Source organism: Phymastichus coffea, unplaced genomic scaffold (genome assembly GCF_024137745.1).
Source record: "Phymastichus coffea isolate CEN01 unplaced genomic scaffold, Cenicafe_Pcof_1.1 PCOF00002, whole genome shotgun sequence".
NCBI classification, from domain to species: Eukaryota; Metazoa; Arthropoda; class Insecta; order Hymenoptera; family Eulophidae; genus Phymastichus; species Phymastichus coffea.
In genome coordinates, this window is record NW_026706813.1 from 4230660 (window position 1) to 4254829 (window position 24170).

Sequence of the window (24170 nt, forward strand, 5' to 3'; positions counted from 1 at the left end):
ATATACCAGAACACTTATTCGACCATCATGAAAATTGTGGTTCATGGTGTAGGGATGATTCTGAAAATGGGATTCGATTGTACAATGTTGATTTGTACGACGCACTCAAAAATTTCTTCAATGAACTGGCTGATGATGGGTATAAGTTTGTCAGTGTTGCCAGTAGCCAAGCCAATGAAAGTCTCAACCACTCAATGTGCTCTAAAGCACCAAAAGGCAATTCGTATAGTACGTCAGAATCTTGTGATTATAGATTTAGTGCTACTATAGCCCAAAAAAATATTGGAAAAAAATATTTGGTCAAGAGCATGGATACCTTGGATATGATTGTCAATAAACAAAAATTAGAAAAACATGCAGAAGATTATGAGAAAAAAGTAATTAGAATAAGGAATAAATCTAGTCGTCCGGAGTTTAAAAAACAAAGATTAGAGAATAAGATTAAAAAGTCACAATTGAGAAATAGAAAAGAGCGTTCAGACGATTATACTTATAAAAGTGGGATGAACCTTATTGACAAAAAGCAGCCTAAATGCATAACTGTATTGGATTTAAACACTCCATACAAATTCGATAATCCTAATTTAACTGTTATATTTTTTGACTTGGAGACTAGTAGTCTCAAATCCAACTGTGATATTTTGCAAATATCAATGAAGTGTCATAAGTATATTCTAAATATATATATTTCACCAACGCAATCCATCCAACCACAAGTCACTACAGTTAATGGTTTTAGTAAAATTCACAAGAAACTTTTTCAGCATGGAAAAGAAGTTTTAACTCTTTCAAAGCAAGCAGCTAGCAATAAAATTATAGAATATTTAGGTATATTAAAAAAAAAGTGCATTCTTGTTGCGCATAACTGCAATTTTGATTCCACAAGACTATTAACTATGATTAAAAAATTATCTCTGCTTGAACTCTATGAAGAGTATATTTATGGATTTTGCGATACATTATCAATGTTCAAAAGCAAATTTCCAAAAAAGAAAACTGGCTACAAGCTTACTACCCTAGCCAGTGAGCAAAACCTTAAATGTGATAGAGCACACGATGCTGCATTTGATGTTTCATTGTTAGAAAACCTTTGCTTTGACAATTTTAGCACTAATGATTTCATTAATCACACTACAACAATTTATGATGTCTTAAATCAAATGGAAAATACGCAAAACACTAAAAAATTATTACTCTCTTTTGCACCATTGAAAGGAGTTTTGAGTGCATCCATGCAAAAAAAATAGCAAGTTACGGCATTTCTTATGATAAGCTCATTGAAACATTTAGAACCAAAGGAGACCAAGGAACTATAGAATTATTACAAAATAAAGTTGCTGGAAAATGTACAATAATGAAAGCCCAGAAACCTATTCAAAAAGTTTTAGATCACTTAAATGCATCACTATCACATTATAAATAATTTTAATAATAAATATATTCAAGTAAGGCAATTCTCTCCACAATTATTTTTTAAACAATTTTACACCTTAACTTTTAACATTTATACCACATAAAAATTCAATATTCGATTTTTTCAAGTGACTTAGACACACAGCACAATCAAAATCTCAATAACTTAATTATAATAACTTAATTTATAAACCATAGAATTTCGAAATCATATTTTTTATTGTATTTCCATATTGCAAACATGATAAAAACCATTTAGATAATTCAACGATGAATAATCATGAGCTATAAGCAGCTATGAGCTACAAGCACGTACAAAAATATAAGGTTAGGGATATGTATACAAAGGTCAACGGCCCAACGCGACGTTGCCGCATTTCTTACGAAGCATCAGATGATTTCAAAAAAATCTTGCAAAATCCTAGTTTAACTGTTTATTTCTCTGTAAAACTCATGGAAATCTATGTAAAAAAAAATATTAAATGGTTGCTGAGATAATTTACTATAATTCTAGAAGAAATCTTAAATTTTCTCTTAACTTTTTCCACATGAAAAAAATTCGTAATTCATTCGTGCTTGTCCGCTCCATAAAACCCTATGTATAAGAGATGAACTTTTGCATAATTGTTTATCAAAAATTAGCATGGAAAAAAATATTGAAAAAATTCATGCTAATCCAGAATACATTCAACTTTAACATATCAAAGAATCAGACAATTCTCTTAACTTTCGTATAACTTATGAACTACCTTAAGTGATCCGCATTGCCTACTCTGTTCCTTGGGCGCCATCTTCTCTTTCTTTCCATCTTTCACTATCTCGCATGCAAAAGCAGAGTGAGCGGGCGCTAGCATTAGATCACATAGAATTTGTGAATTTGAAGTAGGAGCATTTTCCTGAAAAATTCTCTTATTACTGTTAGTATTGGGCCAGAAATGCTTAAATCTGAGATAATTATTATGAACAAACGAAACCAGAATTTTTTTACATTTTCAATAAATATAAAAAATTAAGCATCAATCGATGTTTGTGCATCAAGCTGTAAGTTTTTAACAAGTTTATGCATAACATACTAGTTAACACTCGTCGAATATGAAGCAAAATATTTTAAACGACTTTTGCCAATAATACCTAATTATGTTCATATCATTTTACCAGAAGCAACGAGAGTTAATAGTGATTAGTGCAACTCTTATATTTATTTGATTGTAAGACCTAAGAATCAAGCGGAAACATTGAAACGATGACACAAGGTACGAAGTTTTTTGAGACATATTGATGCTTCAAATGGTCTTTATGAAAATAATAAGTAGAAATTGTTCCCTTACCATTAAAAAAAGAAAAATACTCGTATACGAGTTTTCATATAAAATTTTGAAAAAATTTTTTTCATTTCAATTATAATGAATTACGTATGAAACAATGTGAAATAATTTAATTATACTGAATGTTAATAATATTCTATTGAAATAAAATGGATCATATATGTTAATTTTCCTTGTCAACTTTATACGAGGTATCTTCAAAAAATAAGGTAAATTTTTTAATTGGGCAGGCTACGTACATTCGATCATCGATATTTTGTTTTAATATGTTGGTGTATATGTTCCTCACATATGCTCACAGTTTCAGCCAGTTTGTATGTTTACTTTTTTTTTGCGAGACGGAAACGTTAGACGTATTTTTTGTGCTTGCCGATTTTCTGCTGTCGAAAACAACGGATCAAAGGGTTTGCAAAAAATTATGTGTAAAAAATGAAATTCAGTACTCCAAAACACTTGAAATGTTAACAGTGGCATACAGTGAGTCTACTTTAAGTCAAAAAAATTTTTAAAAGTGGTAGTAGCTCTTTCAAGATGGCCGAGAAGTCACCGACCACGAACCTCGCTCTGGACGCCCAAACACTTCAATAACTGTTAAAAGTGTTGAAGAAGTGAAACAAATGGTGTTAAAAAATCGTCGAGTCACTGTTAGAGAAGTGGTTAAAGACGTCGGCATTTCTGTTGGCTCGTGCCATGCAATTTTTTCCGAAGTTTTGAGCATGAAACGTGTAGCAGCAAAATTTGTTCCGAAACTGCTTTATTTTGAAAAGGATGGTCAAAGGAGCATCGCTCAAAAGCTGTTAAACGACGTCAATGATGATCCTGATATGCTCAAAAGCGTTATAACTGGTGACGAATCATGGATTTATGGTTATGACATCGAAACTAAAGCCCAATCGTCCTAATGGAAGACACCAGAAGAGCCAAGACCAAAAAAAGCACGTCAAGTTCGATCAAATATTAAGGTTTTGCTCTCTGTTTTCTTAGATTATCGTAGCGTAGTACGTTAAGACTTCTTATCATAAGGTCGTGCGGTCAATAAAGAGTATTACCTTGAAGATATGTGCCGTTTGCAAGAAGCAATACGATAAAAACGTCCGGAATTGTGGGAAAACAATTCATAGATTTTTTTATCACAATAATGCACCTACTCACTCACTGTTGCTTGTGTCGAACTTTTTATCCAAAAACAAAACCACAATCATGCTTCAGGCACCATATTCACCGTATATGGCCCCCTGCGACTTTTTTCTGTTTCCAAAACTCAAGAAACCCATGAAACGACGGAGGTTTGGAACGATTGAGGAGATAAAGAAAAAAATCACTGAAAGAACTCAAGGCTATACCAGAAATTGCTTACCAGAAGTACTTTGAGGATTGGAAAAAACGTTGGCACAAGTTTATTGTATCTGAGGGGAATTACTTTGAAGGGGACAACATATGAGGGTGGTCCAATAAGTACTTAACTTCACCGCCCGATGGCGCCACTCTCGCAAGAGAAATATACTGCCATATAGTACAATCTTGTCGATAGTTACGGTCAAAATTTCAGCCGCATCGGACTCATAGTCCTGTTGTGACCACGTTTGGAAGCGGGCGTGTTAGAAAAATGGAAAGAGAGCAGTATCGGTCGGTGATTCGATTCTTGTTTTTGGAAGTGAAATCGGGCAGCGAAATCAAAAAGCGCTTGGATGCTATGTACGGTGACTCTTCTCTTTCGATGGTGACGGTCAAAAATTCGTATAACGAGTTTCAATGTTGTTGTACGTCGGTTTTTAATGAGCCACGTCCAGGTGCTCGGAAAACGGCTACCGCAGAAGATAACGTGACAAAAATTCACGATCTCATATTGGCAGATCGACGATTGAAGGTGCGCGAGATAGCTGAAATCGGAGGCATTTAAAAAAAACCGCGTGGGTCATGTCCTGCATGAAATTTTAGGCATGAGAGAGTTGTCGGTGCGATGGTTGCCGCGTTTGCTCACTCCGGACAATAAGCGCAACCGTGAAACAACTTCAGCGCAGTGTCTGACGCTGTTGAAGCGCAATCCGAAGGAGTTTGTGCTTCGTTTCGTGACCGTCGACGAAACATGGATCCATCAGAGACCAAGAAACAATCAAGAAAGTGGACTTTACCGAGCGAAAGTGCTCCGAAGAAGGCGAAGACTGCGCCATCGGCCGGAAAGGTAATGGCCACCGTTTTCTGGGATTCATAAGGTGTGATCTACATCGACTACATGGAGATGGGCAAAACGGTCACAGGACCGTACTATGCCGAATTATTGGGCCGATTCGACGTCGAATTGCAGAAAAAACGGCCCTATTTGGCAAAGAAAAAAGTGCTCTTCCACCATGACAACGCACCGGCTCACACCTCCGCCGTCGCCATGGCCAAATTGGTCGAATTAGGCTACGAACTGCTGCCCCATCCACCGTATTCTCCCGATTTAGCCTCGTGCGACTTCTTTTTGTTTTCAAACTTGAAAAAGTCACTCGCCGGGCAGAAATTTGAGTCGAATAAGGAGGTAATCGCTGCCACGGAAGCCTACTTTTCAGACCTCGAGGAAACGTATTTTTCAGACGGGTTAAAGAAGTTGGAGCATCGCTGGGCCAAGTGTATCGAACTAAAAGGAGACTATGTTGAAAAATAAAACGCCACTTTTCCAAAATTTTCGTTTTTTTTTGTAGGCTAAGTACTTATCGGACCACCCTCGTAAATATTGATGATTAAATAAATATTTTTTCATAAAAATAAAAAGTCACCTTACTTTTAGAACACACCTTGTATACTAACAAAAATTTATTTAAAATATTTAGAAAAAAAATTTGATTAAAATGTCTTTATTATCAGAATATTTTGTATAACGATATATTGTTTTATATCAAAATTGCCAAAACATTTTCTATAGTAGTTTGTAACGGGGGAGATAAATCTGCAAAATGAGAAATTTATTTAAGAGTAAACTCCCACGATGCAGAGCAAACCGCCGCTCCGTTAACACGTATGTTAATAAGTGTATTCGCCTTAACGTCAGCTGACTTAACTTATTGTTAGTTGTCTTCGATCAAGCAGAGTTGAACTCACCTTAAGTCACGTGCCTTGTGATATTCGATGAGTTTTAAGTGTAATCGACTTTGCTCCTAATCCACTTAATCCCCTAGCTATAATCGGATTAAAACCTAAGCCTTTTTCAATTGTTTAAACTATTAGGAAAAATTATATGACGAAATCGGCGAATAAGTTTAATAGATTTTATTAATAAAAAATCTCTAAAGTCTTTGTCGGGCCGAAAGACTGACGCACGCGAATAGGATTTACAATTAAATAACTTTCGGTGAGAAAGAGAGAGAGAGAAGATACGAATATTGGCGCGATCTAACGCTCGGCGCGAATACAAAAAATTAACGCTAATACGGTTGGGCAAAATACCAAATGTATTTTGTCACGCGATAATTAAGGGAGGTGCACCTACCCTGCGGTGCAATTACGGTGATCAGCCGTAATTGTTGAAGCAAATTAAAGGTGCTCCTCCGATCAGAATCAGCTGTGCTGCCTCGATCGCAAATCTGCTGTATAATAGCTGTTGCTTTTGCTGCTGCTTCCGTGATGCTGCTACTGTCGCTGCTTCCTCGCTCACCCTTGCACACGTTTCCAAAATCCAAGTAAACTATTTATTGGCAAATCGGTGAAACACTGTGCTAAACTATTTTGGCGGTACTACACAAGTAACAGCTGAGACGTAACTGCTAATTCAAAAGATCGCGCGCCCCCTCTCTCTCTCAATACTTAGAACTAACGCGCGAAAATCAGAATCGCGAACGGTTCGATTAATTGAATCGACTACCGTTGCAAGTTCAACAAAGAACGAAAATTTACAGAAAAACAATTCCATGTGTTTTAAAAAAAATAAATTTCACTCAAGTATTATTCCCTGATATAAGATAAAGATTTGTCGAGTATATCAAAAATATTGTTCTATACTATACAATAATTGTTTCAAATATTACGTTTGTAACACGGGAATTAGCTATACACGTGAATCCCGGAATGATTAGTTATTTCTTGAATCGCGAGATGGGCCTATGCTTTGTGGTTGCTATACGAGGTGTGTTCAAAAAGTAAGGTGACTTTGTATTTTTAAGAAAAAATATTAATTTGTTTATCAATATTTATGTTGTCCCCTTCAAAGTAATCCTCAGATACATTACACTTATGCCAACGGTTTTTCCAATCCTCAAAGCACTTCTCATAAGCACTTTTCGGTATAGCCTTAAGCTCTTCCAGCGATGCAGTCTTTATTTCTTCAATCGTTGCAAATATCCGTCCTTTCATAGGTCTTTTTAGTTTTGGGAACAAGAAAAAGTCACATGGGACCAAATCCGGTAAATATGGTGGCTGAGGTATGATTGTGGTGTTGTTTTTGGCCAAAAAATCTCTCACAAGCAAAGATAAGTGAGCAGGGGCATTATCGTGATGCAAAAGCCATGAATTGTTTTTCCACAATTCTGGGCGTTTTCTTCGTATTGCTTCTTGCAAACGGCGCATAACTTCAAGATAATAACGTTTATTAACCGTACGTCCATATGGTAAGAACTCCTGATGCACCACGCCATGGTAATCGAAGAAAACAGTGAGCAAAACTTTGACATTTGATCGAACTTGGCGTGCTTTTTTCGGTCTTGGCTCATCTGGGCCCTTCCATTGGGACGATTGGACTTTGGTTTCGATATCATAACCATATACCCATGATTCGTTACCAGTTATGACCCTTTTGAGTAAATCTGGGTCGTCGTTGACGTCATTCAACAGTTGAATTCTTGAGCGATGCTCATGCGACGGTTCTTTTGGTCAAAATTTAGCAATTTCGGAACAAACTTCGCTGACACACATCTCATGCCCAAAACGTTAGAAAAAATTTCATGGCACGAGCCAAGCGATATACCAACATCCTCCGCAACTTCTCTGATAGTGATTCGACGATTTTCCAGAACAATTTTCTTCACTGCTTGAACGTTTTCATCAGTTGTTGACGTGCGTGGGTGTCCAGAGCGAGGCTCGCCATTGGCATCTTCCCGGCAATCTTGGAAGAGTTTGTACCACTTGTAAACATTTTTCTTACTCAGAACAGTTTCACCGTATGCCACCGTCAACATTTCAAGTGTTTTGGAGCAATTTATTTTATTTTTTACACAAAATTTGATGCAAATCCTTTGATCCATATTTTTCGATAGCAAGAAATCGCCGAGCACGCAAAACACTTATAACCTTTACGCCTCTCACAACCAAACAAAAAATGCTATACACTTGAAACTTTGTACAGATGTTCGGGAAGAGTGTACCAACATAACAAAACAAAAAAATCGATAATCGACAGTACGTTGCCCGTGAAATTTGAAGTCACCTTACTTTTTGAACACACCTCGTATTACTAGAGGAACAAAAGGGCGGGCGCACACAACAACAAATCTCAAGTTATCTTTATTGCATCTTTATTCAAACAACAATGTGTGATGCGAATTCAAACTTCACTCTTTCTGGCCGCGTGCCTTCTCTTGTACGGATAAATGCACGGGAGCACGTTACGAAGTATGTCTGAGAATCTCCGGAATAGTATTCGCAGGGTTCGCCAGTCATGCAAGTAATTGCGAGGACCTTGCTGCCGCATCGAGCACGCGTGAATAGAAGAAAAGAGAGACAGAGAGACGACCTGATTCGAGAGATGCTGCTGGCTTCGGCCGATGGTGGTTCCGCAAGTCGGCCGCTGTTGGACAACAATTGTTGTCGGTAATCCCTGGATAGCAAGTTAATGGCGATCCTTGAATGGCAAGTTGATGATGATCCTTGGATGGCAGTGGTCCGTATCTCTATCCCTTCGTTCGGCTCAATGTGGTTAAACACTATGATAGTTGATGGCTATTCAATCGTCGATACTCTCATCGATATCTCAGTTCGTTCTCTCTCCCTACCTCGCGTATATCCACGCAAGCAGATCGCCGTGGGTCACTTCGCTCTTGTTCTTTCGCCCACGCGACAATCGGATCTCTCTGTCTTCACTTGTCGCTGCCACTCTTGTCACTTATTGGCTCCGCGTAACGATGCCACTCATAGGTACAGGACCTGAAAGAAAGCGTGGCAAGCATTGGTAATGGTTCTCAATTTCGATTACGCTTGCCATGGCCACCGTGAAGGAGCGAGTCGCAGAGGAGAGAGAGCGTGTGCTGGACAGGGCCGGCCAACTTGGCCAAGGCCTCTTCATACGTTTATATGAATAACTGAAAATCAAGGTCTATGCTGATTATTACATCCGATTTAAAACTTTAAGGTCATATTTCAAGACCCATGATGTTTTCACCCATAAAAAATTATGAGGAATACTCATAATTTTTTGCGCTCGTGAGTTTGATCTGCTTTTATCGTCTGTATCTGTATTTATCGTTAATCAATCATTGAATTATCAAAAAAAACAACCATACTTGGGCTTGATTTTCTCATGAACTTTGGGATAAAAAAAATTCTTTGACCATGGAAATGGATTCCTTGAACAAATAATTTTGAAAATGTATCTTCAAAACTTTTTAAAACTTTGATTACCCTATTTACAAAGAATGAAACTAAATAAATTTTGACGGTCAAGATCATTTTTTATTCTAAGAGGGGTATATTTCTCAAATTTAACATTATTTTATCTACAAAATGCCGTTGAATTAATTTTTATATCTTTTTTTTAAGATATTAGATTTTAACAAAACAAAATCCATTTTTCACACTGTAAGGGCTTCATCAATGACTTGACTTCGGTTATCGTACCACTCGTTCTGTTTACGAGAAAGGCTATTCCCTATCATTGGGATCGAGAGGAGCAGGAGCAAGCGTTCTACAAGATAAAACATCTCATGACCAGCGCTCCGATAGTATTGCCGCTTGATCCTGACGGAGACCTTAAACTGACGTGAGCAACACACGGGTAGTTGCTATTTTTATGTAGATCATCAACAGAACAGAACGCGTAATGGAGTTTGCGAGCCATACTCGAAATTAAGTCAAACGGAATTATTCCGTCTCAGACAAATAGAGAGAGAGAGAGTGTGAGTTCTCTGCCGTGGTCTGGAATATCGTATGCAGTACCTTGAAGGTTACCATTTCAAAGTGATAACCGATCGTAGTTGCTTGACGTCGTTCTAGAGCATGAGAAATCCTATCAGCCACTTAGACCTATGGACACTCAAACTACAGGAGTACGTATTTAATATTGAGCACCGCAGAAAATTTCTACACGCTGTACTTGACGTCCTGTTGCGCGCACTCGAGGAGGAAGAACCCGCGGTCAGCGCCGCCGCATGAGTTGAGGAAACCGCAGACGAAAGGTTACTCGATTACAAACAGAAGGAATCTGAGAATCAGAGCATACGTCCAAAGTGGAAAATTCAAGTCGGAAACATTTATACATACCACCCTGTTCAGAAGTTCTCGAAGACTTTGGACGACGATGAAACATGGAAGCTTTTAGTCCCAGCGGATTACTGGAATCAAATGATGAAGAAATATCATGATGCACCCCTGGTTGGACATCTCAGGTGAGGTAAGACCTACGCCAAGCGCTTCTACTACTGGTCGACTATAACAACTAACGTACACCAGTATATGCAAAATTATCAAGTATATCAGTAGTGCAAAGTGAAGCATCGATACCTCTACGGACAGATGGAACGATGCAAGATTGATCGGTCCTAGCAGGTAGTAACCGGAGACATTACGGGCCTATTTCTTGGTAGTCCATTTTGGTACGAATACATTTTGATGTTCATGGATCTTTTCACAAGATGGTTTATGTGTATCCCTATCTCAGAAAAGCGAATATTAAAACCATCGTGAGAGAACTGTACGGACATATGGTCACGCGTTCAAGGTATCTGAAGATTTCCTGTTGGATAACGATACGTAATTCAGAAATAAGCTGGTGAATGAGTACTTGATCAAGCAGAAAATCTAGCATATCATTACATCGATGTATTCATGTAAACGATGAATGTCACTCTTATAGGGGGATCTTATCGTGTTTAGGATGAAATCTTAGAGGAGAATACTTTCGCCCTGAACACGGCAGTGCATAGTACGAAAGATGAGACCTACCATATTGAATTATGATTGTCAACCAGTGCCGTCGTATACCCATCGCAAGCACAAAATCAGCAGGTTCGAGATAAAAAACTTGTGGCCAAAAGAAGAGCTTGGGCGAAGCACTCAAGCTCCACGCTCGATATGTTTAATAATGTAACAGAGCGAATGAGAATCGAGCAAGTAAGACAGGTGAAAATATTCGATAGAAAGCGCCAAGTCACGCCTTTCAAGGTAAGCAACTGGGTTTAGCAAGTGAATCAAATCTCGTACTCCCCAGCTAAGGAAATCGCCTCTAAGTTAGCCCTTCCATGTGCTGGGCCTTACATAATTACAGGGAACTGTGGCTCCAACACGTTCCGTATGGTAAAACTCCCAGAAGAAATTAAAGCTCTCTTTAACGCTGAGAACTTAAAACCTTACCATCAGATCACTCCGGCTCGGAAAGAAGAAACTCTGGAAGTGAAACACCAGACCATCCCGGGAGAAGAAGAGACGATAAGTGACGTGCCACCGGAAGGTGGGGTATCTTCCGAGTGCTTAAATTCGCCCACAAGCGTGAATTTGGGAAGGGGTTTTTGCACCACGTAACTCAATCGAGGAAAGTTGATGAAACCTTAGTACGGCAGGATAGGAGACGCTCAAAAAAAAATGGCCATCGCGGAAAACGTTCCATAAATAACGTGATCGAGAGGTCGATCCTAGAAAGCCATTATCATCATTCAATGGGCTCCAATTCGGCAAAAGGATCTTCCGGTGACCGAGTAACTTGAAAGAGAGCTAGGATGTTCTCTAAAAGAGAAAAAATTTATACGTATACATAAAGCAAATAACAGACATATACCCACAAATAATAGACCCATTTCACTAATATCTAATTTACTAAAAACTTTCGAAAAAATAATTCACTTAAGATTAATAACATGTATCGATGATTACAAACTCATCATCGATATTACACACATCATCAAACGATCAATTTGGATTCAGGAAAAATATGAGTACTAAAGACGCGCTAAACTGCATTATGAATATAATCTATCACTACTTGATTTAAGCGATCGAATTGAAATTACTTTTTTAGATCTGGCTAAAGTTTTTGATACATATGATTACAACATTCCGCTGGATGAGTTATATAATTATAGAATTAGAGGCAGCGTACGTAATTTAATTAAGAGTTACTTACAAATAATAAGTAAAGAGATAGAATTAATCATATGCATAGTTATATAGAAACAGTAGACATGGAAGTACCACCATCAGAAAATCCAAATTAAAAATGGATAAAAGCTGATCCTTCATCTTTAATTAATCTATGGAACATAAATTCAATTGTAAGCAATTGAAAAAAGAAATACATAAATTATTCTATGAAATTGTGTCTCTTACCTTGGAAGTCCAGAAAGATACCCAATTAACCCAAAAAAAATATCTGATGTTAGGATCTACGAGGTCTGTCCGGAAAGTATCGGGCCTACGTTTATATCTTCGCGCCAGTGTTCGAGCGACCTCTACCGGACAAAAACGTCAACAGTAAAGCCTCACGAATCCATTGGTTACTTACTGACACCTTCCGGACGTATGGTTCATGCGCAGCGTGTCTTTGTTTACGGTGTATTTTTCGCGTTCGTCGGATTTTAATATTGTCAAAAATGACTGAAAAACAAGATCAACGAATTTGCATCAAATTTTGCTTCGAAAAACGAGTTCGGAAACTATTGAAATGATGCAAAAGGCCTTCGGAAACGAGTGTATGAGCAAAACACGAATAAAAGAGTGGTATAAACGGTTCAAGGATGCTCGCACTTCTGTCGTTAGTGATTCTCGTTCCGGCCGACCTTCGACGACAAAAACCGCAGATAATATTAAGCGGGTGCGACTTGCAATCGAACAAGATCGTCGTATGACTGTGCGAGATTTAGAAGAAGACCTTGGGATACCAAAAACTATCATTTCAGAAATTTTAACCGAAAATTTAAGAATGAAACGCGTGTGTGCGAAATTCATTCGAAAATTGCTCACAGCAGAGCAGAAGAACATTCGCTTAGAAATCGCTCTGAACAATCTGGAAATGGTTAATAATGATGATAATGTGCTTAGAAAAGTTATTACAGGTGATGAATCATGGGTTTACGGTTATGATCCTGAAACAAAACAACAATCTTCACAGTGGAAGCATTCTGAATCGCCAAGACCAAAAAAAGCACGTCAAAGTCGGAGCAATGTTAAGTCAATGTTGATTGTTTTTTTCGATTGCCAAGGTGTTGTACATCACGAATATGCACCAACAGGTCAGACAATCAATAAAGAATACTACGATCAAATTTTAAAACGTTTGCGTGATGCAGTAAGAAGAAAACGGCCGCACTTTTGGAAAAGTAGTAACTGGCTTCTCCATTACGATAATGCGCCAGCGCATTAATCCAATCTTGTGCAGCAGTTTTTGAGCAAACACAATATCGCATTGCTTCGACAACCTCCATACAATCCCGACATATCCTCTTGTGACTTTTGGCTGTTTCCAAAACTAACAAAACCACTCAAAGGACACTGATTCGATGATAAAACAACGGTTGAAAACAATACGACGAGTGTACTTAAGGCTATCCCTAAAAGTGAGTTCCAGGACTGTTTTGAAAAATGGAAACATCAATGGAACCGTGTTATTCAATCAAGTGGGGATTACTTTGAAGGATGCCACCTACCAGATGATAAAGAATAACGCTAGCACGAAAATATAAAGGTAGGCCCGATACTTTCCGGACAGACCTCGTATATGTGTTCACAAACACTGTGTAACAAACAACACAAAAAATCTCATAAAAATTTAAGAACATATAACCTCAAAAAAATGCAAGTAATATCATAAAGCTGAAGAAAAAACTAAACGAAATTACATAAATGACGAACAAATAGGTGACCTCACACGTAACAAAGTTACGATGTACAAAACATTGTAATAACAAAAAACCCAAGCAATTGAGCATTACACATAAATAATTTTCAAAATCTACTCTCACTGAATCAAAATCTACTTCGAACACAAATATTCTTAAATATGTAACGGAGAATCTCGGCTAGGCCGATTTCGTCCGTTTGGCTCTCGCAAATGTCCGTGCGCCGCGCCAAGCTGAGAGTGTGTGCGTTTGGTACACACACTAATACTTGGATCTTTTGTTTACAAGGTGCTGAACATGGGCTGAGCTGACGACTGGAGCAATGCAGATGGCGCAGAAAAAAAGAGAGAGAGAGAGAGAACGCTCGAATTGCGGATCGCCGAGGAAAATTCGAGAGAGTCTCTGCTAAGCTATGAGCAGAATAAGTCGCGCGTGCGGATAAAACCGAAAGGTCACGGTTTTCGAAGTTGGCCCCGCGACCTCGCCAACGTTTTATTTCGGAGACACGCCCGGTGCGCGGATGGTAATAGAGCGTGAGGCTGGGTCGCGCCCAGCAGTGTCCCGAAGAATACCCGGCACTGGCGAGGTGCGCGGGTGCGCGCGCGAGGAATTTGACGTGCTGCAGCACCAAGCAACGGAGAAGCGGCAGAAACAACCACAGCAATTCTCGGGTGAAACAAGGGATTGAGGCAGTATTGTGGAGCGAGCGAGAAAACGAGATAGATAGCTATAACAACAAACATCATCGAGACGGTCAGCGAGGGGCACACCAGAGACGTCACACTGCGGAGCGCTCTAGCCGTCGGAGAGGCTGAAGGTCGAGGTCGGTGTCGTATTTTTCTCTTGATTCTCTCTCTCTTGCATATTTGGGCGCCAGCTTATGGGTAGTAGCACGGCAGACCTGCTGGCTACCCGTTGATAGTTTATCGGCGGAAAGTGTTTGTCGGGCATTTATTGTAATAATTAGCTCTAACAAGGGAATCGGCAGACTGACCAGCCACCGATTCATCTTCGCGTCCGCGTTTGTTCTTGTGCAGCTCGTAGTGTATAAGTACGAGGTCGCCGTATTGTAATCGATTGTTGACAAGTAAAAGACTAGTGTGTCAATCCATTGTTGTGTTTATTCGCCGCTGTATCACTCCTCATCCCGATTTCGAATCTGTGCGTTTAACGTGTTTATGCTCGACGCGTTATTCAGTCGTGGGAACGTCTTTTGCTTCCCGAAACCCTGAATAAATAATTTGTGCGGACGGCCGCGAGTAACCCAGACGGGAAAGGCCGAAATTCATCGTTACAAATAGAAATCAATTAAAACTATGTTCGCCTAAATAGATAAGATAGCAGTAAGAAAAGAACAGCATAAAAGCGAATATATCAAAAATACAATTAGCGCCTGGAAAACTAATACAGCATCCAAACTGCAATAATCCAATGACCTATGGGAATATCAACTACTATATAGGAAACAACAAAGATATACTGTACTTTGAGAGCGGTTCAAAAGGAAAAGAGATTTTTTTAACTCAGTTTATTTCTTGAAATTACAACCAAAGAATAAAGATTGAATAGTTTTAGACGGCATAATTTTCACTTTAGAATATAAATGTATCTTTATGCATCAATATCAAACTATTTTTCGCGTTATAGACTAACATATGCCATCGGCCTCAGATGCCCGGCAAGACTTATAAGTACTATAGAAAAGATCTTATAGGCAAGAACTGGAAATGCGTCAATGGAGTACTTCAATACATCTAGACAATATCTAGTCAGATTCTGGTGAAGAAAGAAGGTTAAATACAATTATAATTCAGAAACAATAATGCAATTTTATTACAAATTTATTTTAATATTAAAGTTTTTATTTTATTTTTTAATTTAGTTATAATTAATCCAGATCAATGTATGGGATACTACATGCTCTATTGGAAAGATTTTCTCAAATATTTTTCAAAAGCTTTGAAAAATATTTTAGAAATATTTTATGAAATAGGTTTAATAATTCGCTTTCGATCAAAAAACATCGTCCTTTCTGCTTAATAGTTCAATATATTTACATTAACAAAAAGAATGGAAAAAATATCAAGAGCCTAAAAAGAAAATGGTCACTTTTCGGATTAGAGGCTTTTAATTTTCTTACTCCAAACACTTCCTACAATAAGATTTTGCAAAAATATTATGGGTGGTAGTCTTGAAAATTAAAACTTGTTAAAATCTACTGTGACAGCGCTGTTTCTACAATAATCAGAATATCGAACACCTTTTTCTCAGAACTCACGAGCAAATTTAAAAGTTTCTCACGATCTTCAATTATTGAAGTCGGTATTAACTTAATTTGTCGACAAAGTTTACCTCAAATAAATTCAAGCATAATTTCGTGACTTGAACCAAAGTCAGATTTCACGATACTTTTCCACGCTCCAATCGTATACTCTCATTGCACTCGTATTCGTTTACGTAGCGTTCTTTATCATCCTACTTTATACTATTTTAAATGGTCACTCGCTTCCTCATTGATTTTTATAAACGTACTCCCGTATTTTACAAAAATGCTCCCATGTTCAGTGTTCTGATTTTTATTATAAATGTCATTCCATATTACCACATGATATTAATGTCGGGAATAACATTTCTTCGTGCATCAATCTTTCTCATCTCGTCCGCTATCCAGGTACCTTCAAAAACATGGTTGCTTATTTCGTACACGTATGCTTATTTCAAACAAGATCTATACAAATGTAACAACAATACACTATTAATGTGTGCACTAAGCAACGGTAAATACAAATTACGTGGTAGCAAAAAAGACACTCGTCTCGTAATAGATTACTATTATTTTTATTCGTTAAACTATTGCATTTTATACGAAGTGAATAGATTCTCAACTTTATCATACAAAAACTCGTCTCGTAAATTAAAAATTCTTTTACTACCTAACAGGTGTGTCCGTACGTGTCGTGCCATTTTGGGATCTTCCTTTTTCATCAAGTTAAATTTATATTCTTAGACAAAGCATACCTGAGGCTTGCATATTATCGCGATTTCAGCTTTTATATTTTCATATGCTTCAAGGATTGTGCGATTTAAATGCAAAGTACGGTTATGTTTGAAAGTCAGGACCTAAAATGAAGCTCCGGTGCTTAACCAAACGCCGCATCATACTTTTTTACCTTGTCTTGCTTTCCCATTCTCTGCCGAACTAATCTTGAATCTACGACAGTCCTCTGCTAAATCCGAGCTTTCGAGTCCTTTCTGTCCGCCGCAAAGCAGCAGCTCGACAGCACGTCAGAGCACAATAACGGAGCAGCGCGACTGCGCCTACTTCGACAAGAATCGGCAACGAAGAAGAGCAAGGCCAGAAAAGGTTCACCGTTCACGCGCGAGCCACCGCTCCTTGCCAAACGACATTGGGTGTGACTTTGTACGAGGCTGTATTATCCATCGGGTGATACACGCCCAGTCACACGCGTGAACCTTGCCTTCAGCCTGAATAATTGCCCTGTTACATAACTTAATATAATCCTGATTGTATTATAAACTAACGATAATATGATTGTAGAGAGTACGTCGCGAATCTCATTTTTTTCTTTCTTTCATAAAAGTTTTTCATCGTTTAATGCGTTTGCAAGCACATTCTTTGATTTATTGGTTCTATCAATATAATATTTATTTTTAATCCTAAATATTGTGACGTACCGATTATTTCTCCCTTCACCAGCGTTATGTATCTTGATTATTGATATTCTTATTGCAAATGACATATAACTAATTAGTCGTTTTCAGAGAAATTGATTAGTATCATGGTCAACACGAGTTACTAGTTAATGTGGAATAGTATTAATTTCAAAAGAACCCGCGTATATCATAATAAAATAATTGGCACGTAACCGCATGACAAATTTTAATTTATCACGGTCGTTGCAGCACACACACTCATATTGTAAGTAATATTGTAACCAAAATTCTTTTAATTTAAAAATTGTCAATATGGTAACTTTTAAGTGGTCAAAAAGAAAATTTGTGCGAGAGTTATTAGCTTAGTGTTGAAAAAAGTTTATGTCGCTATCAGAAATTTAGCTGTAAATTCATGATCAAAAAAGGGGCCTAAAATTTTATTAAAATTTTATTATCAAGTGAAGCTTTGCGTTATCTTATATTATGATTGCCCATTTTTTGCGACGAACGCTAAAGATGGTTGAGCAACAGAAATCATTAAAGCTGTAAACAAGGCTTATTCATCAAAGCAAAAATCAGGAGACATAATAAAACGATGAAAATGATTGCTTTAGAAGATGGTTTATATCTGAAATCGCATTGAATAAAATTAACGGAATTTGGACTTTATACCAAAGAATACTTGGGGAATAAAAATATTTAAAACAATTTTAAGTATTCAAATACTTAAAGTTTTCAAATTATATAATATTTTTTTAAATCATAAGATATATATTTACCAGGAAAAGAGTAGGGTAATGTAGTATATGGATTAAATGTTGCCGGAAGAGGAGGCGGCAAAAAATTCGGATAAGGTGCCAGAGTCACAGCACTGTATGGATTCGGCATACTTCCTTCATCTTTTGCAGGATACGGTAAATATGATGTAGGATTCGATTCTGATGGTACCAATAATGATCCTGAAATACGAAATTTAGAATCTTATATTAGTAAGTATTTTATAAGATTTACTTAAGTTTCAAATCGAGCTGCTAAAAGAAATTAGTTGGTTAGCCATCTAAAAAGCAAAGTACTGAAATATTACGAGAATATCTAATCAAAGAAAAGAGGGGTAATAGTTTAAAACTTATTTCTTCCAAATTTTAACAAATAAATACGAATTCTACAGTATGGGATTATCATTACATCGGTTAGCAATAGTTTTCTTAGCTTTACCTACGAACTTAACCCGTTTCAGCCGAAAACGCGACTCGTAATATACCAGTCTTTGGTATCTCGTAACTCATTCTATAGATATAAAAAAAATTTAGAGTGGTATACTTTAAAAGCTTGAAATAAGCCCTTTCTGTTGGTGAACTCAAAATTGATAAACATTTTTATTTTTATGGATAAATGGCGTTTTAACAAAAAAAAACATGAATTTCCCCTTCTCTTTTTTTTTAAATCTAGTTTTCAAAGTCTTTCACGTTGGGAGTTGACCGGGAACCTTTTTAACCGGTGGAATAAATAATTTAACTTTAAGAATCGATGGTTCAAAGATAGAATTGTGACCTTAGAATTTTCAAAATGACGCCCAAACCCTCAAATTTTTCTAAATAATTTATGATTTTTTTTCTCGGAAACTATGAACTTATAAAAAAGTGCGAAGAAAAAAAAATACTTTAAATCAATTTAAGAATATACCTGAATATTTCGACGACATGAAAAATTTTTTTGTTTTTTCAAATAGCAACTTTTTGCAAAATAAAAAAATTGCTCAAATCCTAAAAATTATCATGTATTCATTGATTAATATTAGGACATTTTACTGTTAATTTTTTTAAACGTATTGCTTTTCAATAAAAAAAATTTATAGCCGTAAGTAACGTCTTGTTCATTCTTTTTTTATTTTCGCGATACCGATTAGTAAGTAACATGGTTCGAGATTTGTAATTCTTCGAACATTTTGTGCTTGGGAGTTGATAACAGTTTACATTCCTTTGATTTTACTGAAAAATTTGAGTTTACCATAATAAAGGGATTATTTCAAGCTTTTAAAATATGTTTTCCTCAATTTTTTTTTTGACATTTATCCAATGAGTTACGAGATGCCAAAGACTGGTATATAGCGAGCCGTTTTTTGGCCGAAACAGGTTAACTTTGATTCAATTTGATTAAAAAAGTCTAGATTTCAAATACAACATACTGTCTATGCGTAAAGTTATAATACTCGGACGTGAAAGATTTTCGTAGTACGAATAACACAAAAAAAAAGACAGTGGGATTTCGATGCACGTCTACGCGTTCAAACTCGCTCTTCTCCCTTACGTACTTTTTCTAGTCATTGACGTTCTTTTTCACTCATTTCTTCGTAGTTCTCTCTCTCTCTCTCTCTCTTTTACTCTCTCTTTCGCTCTCTCTTTCTGTCTCTCTCTCTTATCGCCATCTCGTTTGCTCACGTACCCTGAAAATAACGATTAATATTAATGACGTTGTAGAGTTACTAATTGTTGCTGATGATTTTTATTTTCTTGACCTTGGTTTTTGGTTTTATAATTTAGTAGTACCTCGAATCATTCTTTTGTAAATGAATAATATAGTCTCCCAGGGCTCCAAAATGCCATAAGACCAACATCATAGTTATTATTATAATTATTGTAACGATTGTATATGTAAATTTTGATTAAATTGATTCGACTTTCTGGATTAGGTTACTGAGTTATATTTTTTGAGATTATGCGCCTTTCTTATTAATTCTTCAAAGTCTAGATCATAGTAGAGACAGTGCCTTTTTAAATTTGTACCATCCGTCGTGCTATATATATATATGTATAATTGATTCCTCTGATCTAAGACTTTGAGTAAATTGGAATCTCGATTGCCGATGATTAGACCAATGTTGGATGTTGGGTGGTCCAGCCACTTGTCACACGAGCGCCCAAATAAGTGACGACGAGAGTTTGTAATAAGCGATTCTATCTGTGGTTCATTTCTAATGCACTTTGGGTTTGCCGACAGTAGCGCTCTTGGTTGCAAATTCACCCTACAGCTTTGCCTTTAATCTGCGAGCTAATTTAGAATTGATCTGATCGCAGTTGCCGCAAATTCATATATTGTCACGCCGAGCCTTGTTCTCGTGTTATTATTTGTCGTGCTGATAAGCACGATTAGCAAATAATTTTTTTTCATATTATTACTTTGCATTCTGTTTACTGACTGCAACCAAGCATTGTGAGAAGCTCACGAAAAGAGTCTGCGTCAATGTACAGTACCGTCAATGTCATTGAACGGTACTGTACTTTCAGTTGACGAGTGATGATTAGATTGTATATTATACTGCTTATATAGCCACCAGTACTGTTCAAATTGTAAACGATTCCCACACGTACTTTTCTATTTATAGTATGTGTAAAGAAAAAATGGAGCTTATGTGTTTGATGTGTATTGGGATGATACAAGTAAGCTTGTCGATCGTCTTCAATTACATGTAGCTGAATAATCAGCAGGTAACAGTAATTATATCAACGATATCCATTCGATAATTCAGGAACTACATGAGGATGGATATATATTGAGAGCATTACTACCATTTATTCATTATCAAAATGAGCGTTGACTTATTCGGACGTAAACTTTGATATCGAGTTAAAGGCCGTTGCGGTCCACCAAGTCTCGGATTCAAGCTTATGTCAGAAGGTCATTCGATCTGCCAAATAGGAGATTAGAGAATGTTGCTCCACCACTAAATTCTGACGATACTATTAACTTGCAAATTGATGAACGCATCGTTCAGTTCAAAACAGTTAAAGACACCATCATAGTATACTTGAAAAGTAACCTCAATCACTTAGTTTCCCTTATAAAAATTAAAATAAATAAATCAGAGATAAAAATAGGTACTCATGATAAACAAGTAGACGTGTCTTCCGATAGAACATCAAAAAGTGGTGGAAGAGCTTTGTTTGCGCTTATCGTGCTCCTTAGCATTAGAAAGTGTAGATTGTGTCTACTCTACGTGTTGCCCTTCTGGCCGCGTAAGCTGGTACACGATTTCTCTTTTGGATAGGATATAAAAAAGGGGAAAAAGACGTGCGCCTAACCAGACATATCATCGCAACATCTTCGTCACTACAATTTCGGGAAAACCCACTTCGTCCCTTTAGTCGGTAATCAAGTTTATGGCTTAAGATACGTCGCTTTAGTGCGCGTGATAAATTATATGCAGCGCTGACAGCGCTATTAGCGAGGAGGGTTCATATGGACTATGCTACGCGTGGGTCAGCCAAAATTTCCATTGTTCTTCTCTAAGGATCTAAAGGAGTAGGGATGTGCTTGGCAAATTTTCCTGTTAAGGAAAATTCGATGACGCAGTAAGTTCTGTTCATGAAATCGTGCAGTAAGTCTCGCATTAAGACTCATCTGCTTTTCAACTCCTCCCGATACCCGCTGAGTATTGCAGTCCGGTTGCTTTGTGATAACCTTCGACTAGAGACGATACCTGTGTAGGCTTGTACGAAAAACTTGAACAGTATTCTATATGTGCATATGACGGTGCAGACGTGCACCTTCGTCACCCATTACTTGAGGAAATCGACGACGCACACAGGGCTATGGACAGGAGTGCGTGCTGCCTTAGTAGAGGAAGCGCTATTTCCTCTGGAGTGTGCTCCACGTCGCCAACCTCATCAACTGCGGAATGCTAGCGAGGGCTGTCCCCGTTGGATCTCACTTTTGAAGCGTCGTCTGGTAAGCGAAATATGGCCATTCAATTCCGTAGGATTTTATATGAGTAAGCGAGCCAGTAACCCCCCCCCCCCCGCCATCCTTAAGGCATTTTTATAATAATTAATAATTTGATTTGTATACTTAATGTTATATATATATATATAACTTTCAAATTCATTATTAATAAAATTTAAGTATTATAGTTAAAATATCAATAATTTCTTGTTAATCAAAAATAGTTCAGATATAACGAAATATAATTTATCAAATATATTTTGGATACACATATTCAATCAGTCAAAGCATTATTGATATTCACATATAGGACTATATAGCGATATTACCATTCACTAAAAATTTTATATTTTATTGGACCAAATACTGTATATATATACACATACACACACACCTATATATTAATTTATATTCTCGGTACTTATCTAAATCTTATAAAAGTTATCCTCATATACGTAGTCTGGAATTTCTTTACTTATATTAGTTGTATAATTCGTTGAATTATTTACTACTATTATTGGTTTATTTCAATCGTTGACGAAAGATTCAATGATCACGTGTTTGTGTATCCACTTTCCTGTTATAAATCTAAGCATCGTGCTACTGCGACGATCCGGTATATAAGTATAGTAAACCGCGCACTCGGACGAAGAGCCAATTGAAAAAAATAGCACTGACCATTCAAGATCGAGTCAGCTCAGGGCAAAAATGTGTCTCACGCTACGAGCGACTGCACCCTTCTAGCCCATCGCACGTATCACTTTTTCATTATTAACAATATATTATGAATGATATTCTTCATTATAAACAATAAAGTTAGTGGACTCTCTAAGGATCGGCTAAAATTGTCAATTCGTATAGTGATTATTATGATAAGCTAACATAACGCTCATTAACGTCAATTTTGGCGGTAACAGAGTTCATAGCCTCTACCTATGCTAAGCCCGTGGGGTACCTACATGTGGAGATTCTTCTCCACTTCCGGGTGAGGTCTCTTCTAGCTTATAAAAACAGGATTCTTCTTATAGGCTAGAAGAGACCCCGCCCGAATGAAATAAACAAAATCAGAAACCAATGCGCGTTTTATAGATTGAAAGAAAAATTATACAAATATCCAGTCGGCCCGTATAGATTGACAAGGGTTTGTTGTGCAAAAATCTCAATTTGAAACTAACCTATGCCCGTCCACCGCAGTCAGTGATCTCAGGAAAGAAATTAAATAAGCTACAGCTGAAACAAATCAATCCTGGAGAACATAATCGATTGCAATCTATCCTCCATTATAGACGCGAGAAGGAGATAGAGGTGGTGTGTCACGACTTATAAACCTGATATTCATTACAGCTCTGGTACTCTGGCAGAATGATAGAAAATCGACTAGAAAAACATCAGGAAACTGTTATCTCAGTAGCTGAGTATAATTTAGAAAGACGAATTAAGGAAGCGGCAAAAACTTAAATTTAAATTGAAAGACAGTGCATGAATGAGATACTCCGTTCACGGGAAATAATTCACTATAAGGGGTCATTGTAGCCAAAATAGAACAAAACAAAATAGAAAGCGAATAAATAGTACCTGAACGCACAGTTTAATAGGCAAGATTAGCTATTAATCACGTCTTTAGTCATAGTTTATAAAACAGCGAATTGAATGTATATCTAATAGTGTTAAGTTAATGCGATTAGAATTAAGTAAACTAGGGTAAAGCAATAAATCGAGCGTAGCTCAGTTGTTTCATGTAAGAAATTTGAATTATAAAAATTTTGAATCAAATGGATAAAGCCAAATTACTTACCCAAACTAAGAAAATTAAAAATTAAAACAAATCAAATGAAAATTTATACAAATAAATTAAGTCCAAATAAAGGGAATTTTAAACAAGTAAAGATTCTGGATTCCAGATTTAGTTTCGAAAATCAATCAGTAAACGATAACACAATTAAGAATAAGTAAAATATATAGTCTGTAAGGATCAATCTAAATTATAGAGCAGCTGTAATAGCAGCGGGATAACATGGTAACTAAG

General features: G+C 37.0%; 1 protein-coding gene across 5 annotated transcripts in view; it reads right to left on the reverse strand.

Moving 5' to 3' along the window:
• LOC131663161 (apoptosis-linked gene 2-interacting protein X 1) overlaps window positions 1-24170 on the reverse strand; it is a 1103979-nt gene that overhangs the window by 93297 nt on the left and 986512 nt on the right. For 4 of the 5 annotated variants that reach the window (XM_058933362.1, XM_058933344.1, XM_058933353.1 and 1 more), the window contains one exon: window positions 18205-18384. The exons of the other annotated variant lie outside the window; for it this stretch is intronic. In XM_058933362.1, coding sequence (XP_058789345.1) covers window positions 18205-18384 — 180 coding nt within the window. The remainder of the gene's footprint in view (window positions 1-18204; window positions 18385-24170) is intronic. 5 annotated transcript variants of the gene reach the window in all.